The sequence below is a fragment of the Eulemur rufifrons genome, chromosome 5 (assembly GCF_041146395.1).
Source record: "Eulemur rufifrons isolate Redbay chromosome 5, OSU_ERuf_1, whole genome shotgun sequence".
Lineage (NCBI taxonomy): Eukaryota > Metazoa > Chordata > Mammalia > Primates > Lemuridae > Eulemur > Eulemur rufifrons.
In genome coordinates this window covers 3,213,925-3,229,068 of record NC_090987.1, presented here as the reverse complement: position 1 = coordinate 3,229,068, position 15,144 = coordinate 3,213,925, and the positions used below count along the sequence as shown (strand labels likewise).

The 15,144-nt window shown below is 47.2% G+C and overlaps 1 protein-coding gene across 2 annotated transcripts in view; it reads left to right on the top strand.

Moving 5' to 3' along the window:
* CNDP1 (carnosine dipeptidase 1) overlaps positions 1-13,828 on the top strand; it is a 30,582-nt gene extending 16,754 nt beyond the window's left edge. Inside the window, exons 5-12 of one of the 2 annotated variants that reach the window (XM_069468344.1) lie at positions 854-942; positions 2,988-3,188; positions 5,282-5,366; positions 7,775-7,935; positions 9,016-9,180; positions 10,497-10,638; positions 11,938-12,085; positions 12,707-13,828. In XM_069468344.1, the coding sequence (XP_069324445.1) occupies positions 854-942; positions 2,988-3,188; positions 5,282-5,366; positions 7,775-7,935; positions 9,016-9,180; positions 10,497-10,638; positions 11,938-12,085; positions 12,707-12,776 (1,061 nt within the window). In that variant the 3' untranslated portion in view covers positions 12,777-13,828. The remainder of the gene's footprint in view (positions 1-853; positions 943-2,987; positions 3,189-5,281; positions 5,367-7,774; positions 7,936-9,015; positions 9,181-10,496; positions 10,639-11,937; positions 12,086-12,706) is intronic. The other variant, XM_069468345.1, reaches the window with a different exon arrangement.
* The last annotated feature ends 1,316 nt before the right edge of the window (positions 13,829-15,144 follow it).

Genomic DNA, 15,144 nt, shown 5'->3' with positions numbered 1-15,144 from the left:
TGCGGTGGCTCACGCCTGTAATCCTAGCACTCTGGGGGGCCGAGGATTGCTTGAGGCCAGGCGTTCATGACCAGCCTGAGCAAGAACGAGACCCCCGTCTGTACAAAAAATAGAAAAATTAGCTGGGTGTGGTGGTCCATGCGCATGTCTGTAGTCCCAGCTATTGGGAGGCTGAGGCAGGAGGATCGCTTGAGCCCAGGAGTCTGAGGCTGGAATGAGCTATGAAGACACCGCCGCACTCCAGATCAGGTGACAGAGCAAGGCCCTGTCTCAAAAAAGAAGGAAGAGAAATACGGCTCTCCTAGTCTACCGATTGGTTCAATGAGGCTGATTTTCCTTCATTTATGAAAGAAACTGTGGAGCTTTGTGCCCTAGACAGGGGTGCCTGGGTTGTAAGGAAAACAGTCGTCTACGTCACACATTTTCCTCTTCAGCAATACCCAATAATTCGCATTTTATACAGAAAATAAGAGGAAAGCTTAATAGAGATAAACACATCTTTTCTCCATTCTTCCACTAATTGTAAACTCTCAAGATGAGAGGCTGCACCGCACGATGTTCCGTGAGAAACCGTTGGGTCCCATCAGTGAACTTGGAAAACGTATCTTATGCCGATTGCTGTTGAGGCTGATGGAATCTGTCTGTTCAAATTTGCTTATTTTATCTGACTCGATGATGACCATACTATGTGTATATAGGAAATCATACTTTGCAATTTCATAGCAAGATTTGTGCCTGGGATATTAGAAAACACTGTTAAAATTATTACTCATAAAGTGATCTTTGTTCTTAACTCTCTTTTCTTGGCCGAGCGGAGCATGCTTTCCTGAAAATTTCTCTCCCATTTTGAAAGGAAAACTTTACGGACGAGGAGCCACAGACAACAAAGGCCCCGTTTTGGCGTGGATTAATGCTGTGAGCACCTTCCAAGCCCTGGAGCAAGTAGGTGACCGGTTAGTTGTGTCTGGGAGAGAGAAGGGGAGGAGGATGACAGCTACACGTGCCTTGAGTTGCTCAGTGTGTTCCAGGCAAACTGCACTGTGTCATTTACGCTTCCCTACACTCTGGGAGGTGTGTGTTGCAATTACATCCGTTTTACAGATGAGAAGAATAAGGTTGCCCAGCTAGTGGCAAGGCTAATGCTTGGCGGATGGATTCGAGCCTGCACCGTTTACTACATTAAAAAACAAGATACAATAAAACATGCGATGAAGGCTGGGTGCAATGGCTCATGTCTGTGATCCCAGCACTTTGGGAGGCCAAGGTAGGATGAACACTTGAGGCTAGGAGTTTGACACCAGCCTGGGCAACATAGCAAGACCCCATCTCTAAAAAAAATGTTTAAAAATTAGCTGGGAATGTCCACACCTATAGTCCCAGCTTCTTGACAGGCGGAGGAGGAAGGATAGCTTGAGCCCAGGAATTTGAGACTTTTGAGGCTGTAGTGAGCTGATGGAACTGCTGCCTTCCAGTCTGAGCCACAGAGCAAGACCCAGTCTCTAAAAAAATAAAAACAAACACATGATGAGGCTGTGGCTTAGTTACTATCTACTGGGACTTGTCTTTTTTTTTTTTTGAGACAAAGTCTTGCTCTGTTGCCCGGGCTAGAGTGCCGTGGCGTCAGCCTAGCTCACAGCAACCTCAAACTCCTGGGCTCAAGCGATCCTTCTGCCTCAGCCTCCTGAGGAGCCGGGACTACAGGCATGCGCCACCATGCCTGGCTAATTTTTTATGTGTATATTTTTAGTTGTCCATATAATTTCTTTCTAGTTTTAGTAGAGACGGGGCTCTCGCTCTTGCTCAGGCTGGTCTTGAACTGACCTCGAGTGATCCACCTGCCTGGGCCTCCCAGAGTGCTAGGATTACAGGCGTGAGTCACTGCGCCTGGCCTGGTTTATATTTTATTAAACGAGATTTGCCAGAGAAGTCTTAGGATTTCCAGCTACTTCTCAGCGATTGTTTGCTAGTTAAATGTTAATACAGAATTTTCGAATATTAAGTTTTTAGAACTTTAGCTCAACTTCCTAAGATACACAGATGAGCAAGTAATACATTTGAATAAATCATTATGCTACAATGCCCTTATCCAAGTGGATGACCAATTTTCTGATTTTAATTATGACATAATTTATTATTTTCTGATACATAACCCTCTGCTCGTTTTGCACGTGTTAATCTGTGGTGGGTCAATCTGCTCGTTAGAACTGATTGAGGCGTCTGTGCTGTGCGGTTCCGGCTACGATCACTTCTGCCCTTCCCTGCCCGCGCTCTGCGCTCTGGGAAAGGACTTTGACCTCTCTCTCCTCTTTATGCAGCTCTCAAAGTTACGAAGTTATAAATTATAAAGACACAAAAGATCAAAACCAAATGGGAGAAGAGGCATGTTGTAAAAATTTTAAAGGAGCTATTTCATGCCCTAATATTAACTAGAGAAAAACTCAAGTCCCATTTTGCTGCAAGATCAAAGCCCTTGAATAAGTTAAAAGGCAGATGGAAATCATAGCTGAAAAATAACAGATACTTGAAGTAAAAGTTATCCCGAGGCTTAACAATCTTTCAAAGGAAAAAGTTCTCCTTTATCATGCTCAGAATTATGAGCATAGAAAAGCGATTTGTAATTGAGTAACCTTTCTTGACAAATTCCTTTTGGGAGGAGGAGGAAGATGCCTCCCTGTGTAGCAGCCCAGTGAAGCTCTGAGGGTAGACCTTGCCTTTCCTGCAGGAATTCCTTCCCCCAACTCTTATCTTAACCTTGAAGCGATGGGCCATGTTGGCGTGTGTAGGGCATTACCTTGAAATCTCCTTCACCGTCTCACCTAAGACTCCATTGCTGTAAGCAGAACTGGTGGGAATGTAAATAATCCACACATTGAGTGTAAATAATAATTTAATGTATTTATATTATGTACGAATGAATCCTGGATCTTATAATGTGAATGGGCAAGTTGTGCAATTTTTTTTTTATTGTTGTTCTATTATTAACTCAGGATCTCCCTGTGAATATCAAATTCATCCTTGAAGGGATGGAAGAGGCGGGTTCTGTCGCCCTGGAGGAACTTGTCCAAAAAGAAAAGGACCGATTCTTCTCTGGCGTGGACTACATCGTGATTTCAGATAACCTGTGGGTCAGCCGGAGGAAGCCAGCGGTCACCTACGGGACCCGCGGGAACAGCTACTTCACGGTGGAGGTATCAGCAGACGGCGAGGCAGGGAGGCACGGGGCTGTGCACACAGCGAGGACCCATTCTGGGACCCTGCAGAGGAAGAGAGAAAGTGCTTCCAAGGGCAGAGTCCTTACCTGGGACGCACGGCCTTGGGCAGGGGGAGGTCACAGAGGCTTTGGGGTTTGGGCAGTTCGTGAACCCTCCAAAACTTGCAGTGGTTGTGCTTTGTGCATTTTTCTGGCGAGAGGATTCATAGGGGGTTGTGAGCCACAGTGCAAAAGGTTTAGGAACTATGGCTGTGGAATTTGGAGGCAGGAACAGCGGCCCGCAGGGAGGTACGGAGATTGCCTAATCAGATGCTGGTCGGTGCATGCTCCTTGGTAGGTGCCTGCGGGTCGAGGGGCCGGAGACCAAGCGACAGGGTCGAGGGGAAGTGGAAGGGGTGCTGGCGTCTCTCTGCCCTCAAGAAGTTTACTCCTAGTGAGATGCAGACTCAGAGAGATGATGCAGGGGCTGTGCTGTAGAAACTGCTCTCAAGAAACCCGGCTGTGGCAGGGCGAGCCCGGGATCAGAGGGGGCCTTCAGGACGCAGAGCAGAGGCGGCAGCTGGGGACCTCCCAGGGAGAGGAGTATGACAGTGCCGAGCAGGCGGAGGGCTGAGGTCCTGAGCCAAGGAAGGAGTTAACCTCTCTGCAAGGGTATCGGGCAGGACGAGAGAGAAAAGCTGTGGCGCTTCCTCCCTCTTGTTGGCTTCGTGTTTCCTGCTGAGTAGGAAGCAAGTTTATCCGCGGAGAAGTGATGGCTTGAAGTGGCCGCCGTGGGGAACGGGTAAGAGAAAGGGCTAGAGAACGGAGAAGGGCCAGGCGGCCTCAAGGGTGTGTGTGGCCTGTCCACACAAATGGATGACTCTGTGCAGCCGTGCTCGGCATTCAGGGGCAGTGAAGACCCACGTGGGCAGCGTTGACACGGGTTGAGGTCATCCCCGCCCGGCATGATGGAGGAAGCAGGGACGCAAGTCAAGATGTTGCCCACGGAGCGGTCCAGGCGATGCCCGGTGGCATTTAGGTTGCACAGGGGAAAGTAAAGGCAGGAGGACCACAGTTTGGGAAATCTCAGAAGGATCAAGGGATGGGACGTCTTGAGGGCCGAGAGCAGGTGGGCAGAAAAGTGACGGGAGAGGAGCAGGAGAGGATGTGTGAGCAGGAGGCGGGACCAGGCGGCTTGAGGTCTCAGACGGAGACTTCACGCTCAGCTAGTGTTGCCGCCCAGTAAAATAAACGACAGCGCCCAAACAGAAGGTCCCCCTGGCTGTGCGTGGAAGATGTTGGAGCAGGCGTAGACCAGCTGGCAAGGAAGATGGGAGGGGATGAGCTGAAGAGACAATTTAAAATTAACGCAATCGACTGGAAATTGGTAACTGACTGCACGTGGTGGGCACGGGAGCGAGCAGGCTGGTAGGAAGGCAATTGCAGGAGAGCAGGTGAGCTCAGTTCTCCGTCTACTGACTTCCAGGAACTGGACGTGCACCGGCGTGGAAGGCACCGTCACGCCCCGCGCTTTCAGGTCTGGTATTCAGGTGAAAGGTCAGAGGACAGGGAGGAACACCAGGGTGTGCCAAGTTCATGTGAGTTCTTGAAGTTCTGTGGACAGAGGAAGGACAAGCCACGGTGAGACTTGGAGGTGGAAGGAAGAACAGACGTTGTCAGAGGACGTGTTTTAAATAACGGAACTGTCCTGCAGGCAAGAAAACAACAGAGAGGAGACAATTTCTCCAGAGGGAGGGATGGTCAGCAGGGAGGGGTGAGACCAAGAGGAAGACAATGGCGTAAGCTTCCATCATTTGGCCAAGGAGGTCTGGCGGTCTTGGCCGGGATGTCGTTAGTGGGATAGCTGGAGACCAGGGGGCCTCAGGGCATTCAGGAGACAGCGGGAATGAAGACAAGGAGACGGGTGGAGGCTTCACGTGGTGCGATGGAGAAATACGGGAGGTGAAGTCAGGTCTGAGGTCGCCTCCCTGAGTTCTGAGGGACACGCCAGGCACGTCCGCCACGGGCCAAACGCCATCGCCACGGGAGCCCAGACAGCCATGTGCCCCTTCTCTTTTCCCTACTCCACAGGTGAAATGCCGGGAGCAGGACTTCCATTCGGGCACCTTTGGTGGCATCCTTAATGAGCCGATGGCTGATTTGGTTGCTCTTCTCGGTAATGCCTCATTTTATTTCACTTTTTAAGCATCACGCGGTCTGCTAAACACAGTTCTGTTTGTCTCCGAGTGTCTCTCCCCGCCGGGTGTGTGAGCCAGCTCTGACAAGGGTGTAGCAGAGGAAAAACCACATTCTCAGCTTTTCCTCCCCTGGGCTAACTGTTCTAGACTTATTGTCACGTCCCCATTATTTCTCTTACGGACAGAATCTCTTCCTCCGTCCACCCCTTTTTCTGTTAGTGGATAGTGTGACACATCCTGCCGTACCCAAAGACAAGAGGGTAGAGACCCAAAGGACGCACAGGACCAAGAGGCCTCCTCCGATTCCCATACTGTTGCTCCCAGAACTGGGGCGGGTGGGGTGGGATTCCCAAGCCAGCCGTGTGACATGCACAATGACCTCCACTAGGGGGTACAAGTGAAATCAGATAACATCCCTGTCTGCAAAGAGGCATAAAACCGTGTGTGCCAGGGAGGCAGGAGATGGGCGGGGGGATGCTTGTGTTCACAAACAGACCACTAACCTGTGCTTTCCCCCTCGCAGACATTTTCCCACCCCCTGCTGCATTTTCCTAAAAGACATAAAGCAGGAAAGAACTGAGGGCATTTCTATAAGTACCAAATATCTGATGGTATTTAAAATTTTAAATTCCAAGCCGACTCCTGAGGATCCAGGGTCCAGTTTCCTGAGACAGTTTTCAAAGGCACCCTCTGCCCCTCTGTGTTGCCTGAGACCACGGTGGTGGCTGTAGAAATGACATCACATTCAGAGGATAATGACTTCAAGTGTAAAATGAGCAGGAGGGGAGGGGATCAGTTCTTAAGCATCCAGTCCTCATGCAGACGCTCTCAGCGGTAAAGAACTAGGGCGGGCGAGTGTGGGACGTAGCGCTAGGGCGGGAGAGTGTGGGACGTAGCGCTAGGGCGGGAGAGTGTGGGACGTAGCATCCGCAAAGCAGAATCGTTTCTGTGCAGCACAGACAGCAGCATTTGCCCGTCCTGCATTCCCTGCGACGGTGTTTCAGGCAGGGCCGAAGAGATGGAGCTGTCCTCTTTAGTTCTCTAATCAGGTTTCTCTGAGGGTGATTAAATGTGAAAGGACAGTGAGGAAACCCCCTTCCTGAAGACTGTCAGGGTGTGTCCACGGCACTCCTCCCAGGCCGGCAGCGGGGAAGGCTGCCTTGCACCCTGAGACGATGAAATCGTGATTTCAAATGATGCCAAGGACCGAGGCCTGGGCTGTTTTACTAGGGAAGTGCCCTGGGTGCGTAGAAAGCCAGCCCCGGGCAGCACAGCCTCGCACACCAAGGTCACCACCACCCCACGAGGGGCAGCGTCTGGCAAACCAGCTAAAATGTCACCGTTCTGTTTCCTAACACGAACGTGAGCCTCCTGGCTGCGCTGGGCACTGTGAGTTTGGTGCCTGCAGTGCTCAAATCTCTCTGTCAAAAATGCCAGAAGTCTTGCCAAGGTAGCTCCCGCCCCTCGTCTCCTGCAGGGCGTCCTCCTGAGGGCTCACCTGGCGCCTGTGTGCATCTCTGCACACGGCTTCCCGCTGGGCTCTGAGCATTTGTGCCTCCTATTCATTCTGTACTCTGTCCCTACCTAGACGACTGTCAGTGGAAGTTTAGGGACGCAAGGGCAGATTTCGTGATTGTATTGTGGGTGAGGATTATCAGCCCTGGAGACATTCTTGTGTCATTGTATCAGTTTACTTCCTGGTTGCATTTTATCTTTGCTAAGTATTTTCTCCAGATAGTGAGCCGTGTTTACTAAATTTCAGCACCTGTGTCTTTTGTATATATTCGTTGATGATTTTTCCATTCCTATGAATGCCCAAACTCTTTCGTGAAGAGCAGACTTGTGTATATGCTTATCTACTGTAAAGGATTTTGTGATCATGGTGTGATCCCATAGACTAGACCTCAAGGGTATTATGCTTTTGCATAAACATGAGTATTTATTATATTATCCTCGTGTGTATGTGTAGGGGGAGAGAAGTCGGGAAGGGATGATGGAAATGTTCAGTTTCTCAGGTATGCATGTATGTATGTATACACACACATGCATATGTACATATATATTTTAAATTTTTTATAATGAACAAGTATTGTCTTTTAACTCAGGATAAGACAAAGCTAAACAACAAACCTTGTTTGTGATACCAAAGGTATAGTTGAGAACTTGACCATGGTCCAGGTAAGTCACTCTGACTTAATCTACTTCAGCCCCAGATGTTTTCTACCCCACCTCAACAAGGTGAACACTAAGTCTGACCTGTGGGGAACAGGGACAGTCACGAGGCTTTCTGTGGCCTAGAAGAGTCACCTGTGGTCTGGCCGTGGGGCCGCAACATCAGCGCACTTGTAATCTCTACCTGGCTTTGCTTTCTATGTGTATTTCGCAGGTAGCCTCGTGGACTCATCTGGTCGGATCCTAATCCCTGGCATCTACGACCACGTGGCATCTCTTACAGAAGAGGAGAAAAACATGTACAAATCCATCGATCTAGACCTAGAAGAATATCGGAATAGCAGCCAGGTTAAGAAATTTCTGTTTGACACAAAGGTACGGCCACAAATTGGTGGATAATCAGAAAGAGGAACGATGATGATACATGTCTCATGTACCGTCTGGGGCTAGTTCTGTGCGTCTTAGAACCCAACGCAGGTGTTAATTCCTAGGCAGAGTCTGACGTTCACGGCCACTTTCCTACGGGCTCAGTCAACCAGCCCTTCTGGGGTCCCGTTTGCTGGCACCTGACCACAAGCAGTTACTCATTTCACAGCTGTGCTTTTCCAAAGCAGTTTACCAGCTGAAATCCCAACCAGCCTTCGGCCAGTGCGCCCGGCTTCTTACCTGTTCAAAGGCTGAGAAGAGTCTGAGATTATTTCAGCTTCAAGATCTCCCATTGTTGATTTTTCCAGACAAAACCAAGAGCCTTCGGGGCTAATCTGTAAATTAATACATTGTTGCTTCAGTGTGCTCAATAAACACAAAGCCAAAAGCTTTCCTTACTGGCAAATTTAGATTTTTTTTTTCTTTTCTACTTCTCTTCCTTCTTTGTAAAATGCTTTTCTGACAATGCGGTGTCTGGTAGCTACGGCTGATTCCTGGGGAGCTGCCAAGAGAGGGAAAATCGTGCTGAAAAGAACTGGCAGAGTTATTTTTACGAAGCGGTATCTTCCCTCGACTAGCTCTGCAATGGCCGTAAGAAGGCAGAAAACCGGCTCAAACATCCCAAGAGTTCTTTGAAGTCTTCTGTGTAATAAAATGCATTTAGGACACAGTTATTGCAATGATTGAGGATAGAAATTCATAATCAAACCCAAATTTCTGAAAGGGCTCCTTTGCCATCAATTAAGCGCAAACTCCAGAGCTCAGGCAAAATGGGTGCTTCTCAGCAGGGAGCGGCTTGGGCGCCATAGAGTGGGAGGACAGCGGGCAGGTTCCCGTCCTGGGGGGGTGGGGGGTGGGGGAAGTCCAGCTGGTGTCATCGGTGCAGACACAGTGGTGTCGGGGCCTCGCAAGGTGATATAATTAACTTACCGTGATGGTGTCTCAGATGGACAGAGGTTGGTAATACAAGCGATACAATTCAACCGAGTTTTAATTAAAGATTCTTTGGATACTTTTATTTTAATGTAGGAGGAAATTCTCATGCACCTGTGGAGGTTCCCATCTCTTTCTATTCATGGGATCGAGGGTGCGTTTGACGAGCCTGGAGCTAAGACCGTCATACCTGGCCGAGTTATAGGAAAATTTTCAATCCGGCTCGTCCCTCACATGAATGCGTCTGTGGTGGAAAAACAGGTGACAGATGTTCATCGTCCTCCTGCCTGGCAACACCCTTTCTGAATTCTGTGCATCACAGTTTAGCGAGCAATTAGTTGTCACCACTAAAGTATCATTTTTTTCCCCAATACAAAAGGACTGGGACAAATGTCAAGACAGCAATATTGCTTTTGCTCAGTAAAAATCTCTTTCCTCGATTAGATGCAATTACAGTAGTCAGGCAAATAACCATTTGGAGCTGGAGTGATAAGAAATTTTAAAAAATTAGATGGTAGATGTAAAGCAGGTTTGGTTTTACGCACAGAGGGAGAGGGGACAGCCTACGCTTGGCTGGAGCCAGAAAAATCTCGCGCCCGATCTCAGTGTGTCTGAGATCGACACTGTGAAAGCAGTCATTGGAATGAAATGTTCTCTGGAAGGAGTTTACATGTCTTAAATCACCAACCTATCATCAATTTATCTCCAGTTAGTTTAACAGAAAGTAGACTCTTGAATAAATTACCTTAAGAAACGCCTCATCCCAATAGTCACTCTCGATTCCAGCATCCTCTTTCACTGTCTTGTTAGCACAAGACAAGAATGGCATTCTAAAGTAGTCCATCTCCCTCCCTCCCTCCCTCCTTCCTTCCATCTCTCCCCCTTTTTGGATGTGCTGCCTCTTTCCCAAGTCAAGCAAATTCCACAAGGGCGGGACCTTCTCTGTCTTGTCCCCAGCTGTATCTGCAGCCCCTAGAACAGTCCCTGGCAGGCGCCAGATGCTCCATAATGTCGGTTGAAGGAGCAAATGGGGGAAATATTTGAGTACGGAGCTCTCCCCGGGAGGGTTTCCACGGCAGCAATTGGGAAGGAGCCACAGGGTAGCGGGAAGGATGTTAAAACAAGTCTCCTCCACGGTCCAGCTTGGAATTGCTCCCACTTCTTGGAAATTTCTCAAAGCCTTAATGTTCCCAAAATATTCGTTAGGGTACTGAAACGTCCCCAAAGAGGGATATTTCCATTGAGATGTCCTTGTAATATGACTCATAATTTTCAGCAAATGTTACTGAAACACCTCCGTGTGCGAAGAGACACGGGTGAGAAGGGGGTGGGAGGCAGGATGGGGCCGCAGCGCAGAGGGCTACAGGGGGAGGGAGAGAGTGTTTCTGCCATGGGGGGAAGCCCAGGGCCTCCTGCCCTCAGCCCTGCAGAGGGATCTCCCTCTACGTCTCGTCCTCTGGCAAACCGTGTAAGCTTATAACACTCAGGTTTCAATCAGTCTCTTGACGGGGGCTGTGTTAACCATCGGAGAGAATGACTCGAAAATCTCTCTGACTACTGAAAATGTCACCTTTTAGGTGAAGCATCATCTTGAAGATGTTTTCTCCAAAAGAAATAGTTCCAACCAGATGGCCGTTTCCATGGTACTAGGACTGCCCCCGTGGATCGCAAACATCAATGACAGCCAGTATCTTGCAGCCAAAAGGGCCATCAGAACAGGTGGGACCTTAAGATATTTGGACTTGCCAGTTCGCAGTGGGACCGAGGAATGGGGCCTGTGGGACATCTGGTAAAAACTCAGATATCGACCTTTATAAAGGGCATATTTTGAATGCGTACCGTGCACAGGGCACTGCATACATGGTCTCACGTGATCCTCCCAATAGCCGTCCCCGTCGTACAGAGCAAAACATTAAGGCTTGAAAAAATGAAGTAATTTGGGGAAAGGCACCCAGCCGTGCGTGGCGAGGGCAGTGTTCAAACCACAGTCTGGAGACCTGAATTCGGGGGAAGACGCTGAACTACAAAACCTTCAAATGCTCCTGAGGCAACACTCATGGAGATGTTGGTCAACATGTAAAAACATCCTTTCAAAACACAGATTAACCGGCCGGGTGTGGTAGCTCACACCTGTAATCCTAGCACTCTGGGAGGCCGAGGCGGGAGGATCGCTCGAGGTCAGGAGTTCGAGACCAGCCTGAGCAAGAGTGAGAGCCCGTCTCTACTAAAAATAGAAAGAAATTAGCTGGACAACTAAAAATACATAGAAAAAAATGAGCCGGGCATGGTAGCACATGCCTGTAGTCCCAGCTACTCAGGAGGCTGAAGTAGAAGGATTTCTTGAGGCCAGGAGTTTGAGGTTGCTGTGAGCTAGGCTGACACCATAGCACTCCAGCCGGGGCAACAGAGTGAGACTGTCTCAAAAAAAAAAAAAAAAAAAAAAAAAGGATACCTTGAAAGCTGGGAGAAACATTGTGACATTCTGGTGATAGTTAGTACAACTATTTATTTGTATATCTGCTAAGAAAAAACTTTAAAAAGTCCCATTTCCATCATATTTAATTCATGAAGGAACCATAAAAGTAGGTATTGTCTTGTATCTTACCAAAATGCATGACTTATTCCAATCACAAGAAAATATCAGACAAACCCAAAATGAGGGACATTTCACAAAACAACTGATCAGTACCCTTCAAGGTGCTCCAAGGTCATGAAAGACAAGGAAACACTGAGAAACTGTCCCAGAATAAAAAAAAAAAATACTAAGGAGAAACAATTGTAACATGCAGTGTAGGTTGCCGGGTTTCGCCTTCTTGACTCTATTGAGTATTTTAGAATATAAGGTTGCATGATGTCAAGGAGCTCCCTTACCCCAGGCACCGAATATAATGGCAAAGAAGAAAAAGAAACAGGAAGAAGGAAGAACAAGGAAGACAAGGATAAGCTAACACTGCACTTGAGGAGATTACTGGGGTAGTCTTGTCATTTTACGCAACTGTCTTCTTTCCTGTGTTTCAGTGTTTGGGACAGACCCAGATATGATCCGGGACGGATCAACCATTCCAATTGCTAGAATTTTCCAGGAGATTATTGGCAAGAGTGTGATGATGCTCCCGCTAGGAGCTGTTGATGACGGAGAACACTCTCAGAACGAGAAGATCAACAGGTGCGCGACTGCTGTCGGGGGCTGGGTCCTCCCTGCACAAACTGGGGCTGCACGTGGGTGGTGGCCCACTCAGCGTGTGTGAGGGTGGAAAATCCGACAGACGGGGTGCATGGATAGGCCCTATTGCATTAGGACCCACCCTTCCAACCTCCTTTAACCCTCATCATCTCCTCCAGGCCCCATCTCCAAATACAGGCACGTTGGGGATTAGAGCTTCAACATATGCATTTGGCGGAAACACAAACATTCAGTCCATAACAAAGGATATTTAGGAATATTTGATGTGTACACTACTGGCAGATTGTGCAAATCTCCTGAGCCTCCCAGACCAGTGGGAAGCAAGCGTTTGACTCTGATAGCCACGTCCTGGCAATGATAAGACACCAAGGGAAATGGACCTTTTGGGTTTGAGTCAAGTACTGATTCCCATTTTCTTAATAATATTGCCATTTTCACACTGAACTTAACAAGCACCTTTCGTACTGGGATCTCAGAAGTATGTTAAATACTTTAGATTGAATTTATAACATCAAATCTTTCTGTGTAAATGGTAGAACATTTTTCCTCCTTCGTTTGAATGGAAATTATAACAAAGTATCTCTTTGTTTTTCCTTTTGTTAGGTGGAACTACATAGAGGGGTCCAAATTATTTGCTGCCTTTTTCCTAGAGATAGCCAAGCTGCATGAGTAACTACGGGACCTTCCGGTTTCATCTGACCCACTGACAGATGTCCTTCCCCAGGCCCCTGGGCGGTGATGGACTCTAAATAGCCAGTGAATTTGGGTCCTGGAAAGTGCGTTTTCCCTTCCATTTAAAATGTCTTGGGACATTTGGACTAATAATAAAATATTTCAAAGGCACAGACATTGGAAATGTCTTAAAGTCCCCTATTACACACCTTCCGAAAGTCACAGCTACCTGCAACAACTTGATTTCCCCAAGTCCTGTGCAATAGCCCCCAGGATTGGATTCACTCTAACTTTGAAGCATGAGTAGGGCAATTCTTCAGTTAGTTAGACTCTGACCTTGCAGTTTGATTGGCACCTCACTCCAGGTGGCTTTCTCGGTCGTGAGGTGCCCCTGACACCTAATCACTCCATCCAATGATCACCTGTGCTTTACCACACTTTCCTTTTGTCTGATTAATAAAAATGTTGGTCTCCACCACTGACTCCAATGATTTCCCTGTGGATTCATTTTCAGAGGAGTTATTAAAGCATGGTACTGTGTTAACCTCTTGCCTCCCCCTCATTTATTTTTTTTTCCACTTCTTAAAAAGTTCTGAAGCTGAAATGATCAATATTCATACTCTTATGCCATTTGGGACTTCTCGTGCAAAGATGAGTATTTTTTTTCATTCCAAGCTTCCTTCCCTTTGCTGTGATGGATGCTGCCCAATCAGCCCACTGTCTCGAGTTCTTTCTGCCGACCCCGTCAGTACGGGCCCACTCTCCCTCGCTCGGCAACATCTGTGCGTGTGGTGCACCATAGCAGAATCAATCCTGATAGGATTTCTCTCACCCCATTGGAATTTTCCTCAATGACAACATCTAAATTGCTCAAAGCTTTTAATAGCATCAGTTTTAGATAGAGAACTAATCAACCCTGACATCAGTAACACGTTCTAAATTTAAAGCCATCAGCTAATGCTGCATTCATTAATCATTTTAGTTAACCATCTTGTTTGGCTTGATTGGATTTGATGGTGTAAACAAAAAAAAAGTCATTTTTCTACAGTTGGGTGTATGTAAACAAATCAATTCAATCTTTATAAATTCATTATTTAAATCACATTAATGGAGAAGAATTTAAGGGTTTATTAAAAATGTCCCTCTTATGATTCTAAATAAAAACAAAACATAACACATTTGTCTTCAACTTTTTTCCATCTCTCTGTTGGTTCTTGAGATGTCAGTTTTATGTTATTTTATTTTTTCTGCCGCCCCCTTGAAATGTCGGTTTTAACAACTTGCTGCACCACATTTAAAATGACTGGACCCCGCAGGGGGTGAGGCAGTTTACTCTGACTCCAGTCACAGAAAGGGACCCAGCTGAGGAATCAGTCTAGCTGTGGGCACTCCACGGATTCCGTTTAGCGTTTGCTTTGGAAGCGGGAGAATTCAAGCTGTCATGTCCTCTCTGATGCTAGAGAATATCAAGTCCTTGTTATTAAATATCAGGCAGGTGTTTGTCATTATTTGCTATTAAGCATAGTTTGTGTTCACTGGGTCTTGTAGGATTTTGCAGCACTTTTGGGTTCTGTTGGACCTACCTGATGTATATGGCATTGTTCTCAAGGATGAACAGTGCAAGAGATATATGACGTCAATTTGTACATTAAAAAGGGTCTTTCTATTCATCAGTTAATAAGAGTTTATTATAAAATGTATTGTGACCATTTCAGAGCAATGTAACATCAGTTTAAAGAAGTCGCTAAACAATAAGATGTGTTCACTGATCTTCATTCCTGCTAAGTCTCTCTAAGCCCAGCCAGCACTGTCTTGGTTAATTATTCAACTGCCACCAGGAGAGAAGGGCAGGAGAGTGGATAGTTACTGAGGTTGTCGACCCTAGGAGATTCCAATCCTGGAATGTCTTAGTGCAGAGTCCACAATCTCTGCCCTGAAGGGTCAGGTCCGGTCTCCCCAGCTCCGAGCCCTGTGCTTACCCAGATCCTGCTGTGATGAGGGGGCCAGAGAGGAAGAATCTTCCAAGTTTTAACATTCAGAGGGGTAAGCGAAATCTATCCAGTTATCGGTCAGACCAATTAACCAGTTATGAGGAGGCCCCAAAATTTAAATATTTGCATTTAAAAATTTTATCAAAGAAATATATGCACATGTATCAAAATGACCACCTAGTATACTTGGGCGTATGTTGTGACACATCCATCAGGAGGGGATTTTATTGTACTGGGTGAGGGCAACTTGGCCGGCACGGTCAGTGGATGTATGTGTTGAAGTGCAGCTGATGTGATGAGCCTTAGCGGTTCTGAACATCAGTTGGGGTTTGAAGATGCTCTTATGGGGAATAATGAGGGCTGGGAATGTGTCTGGTT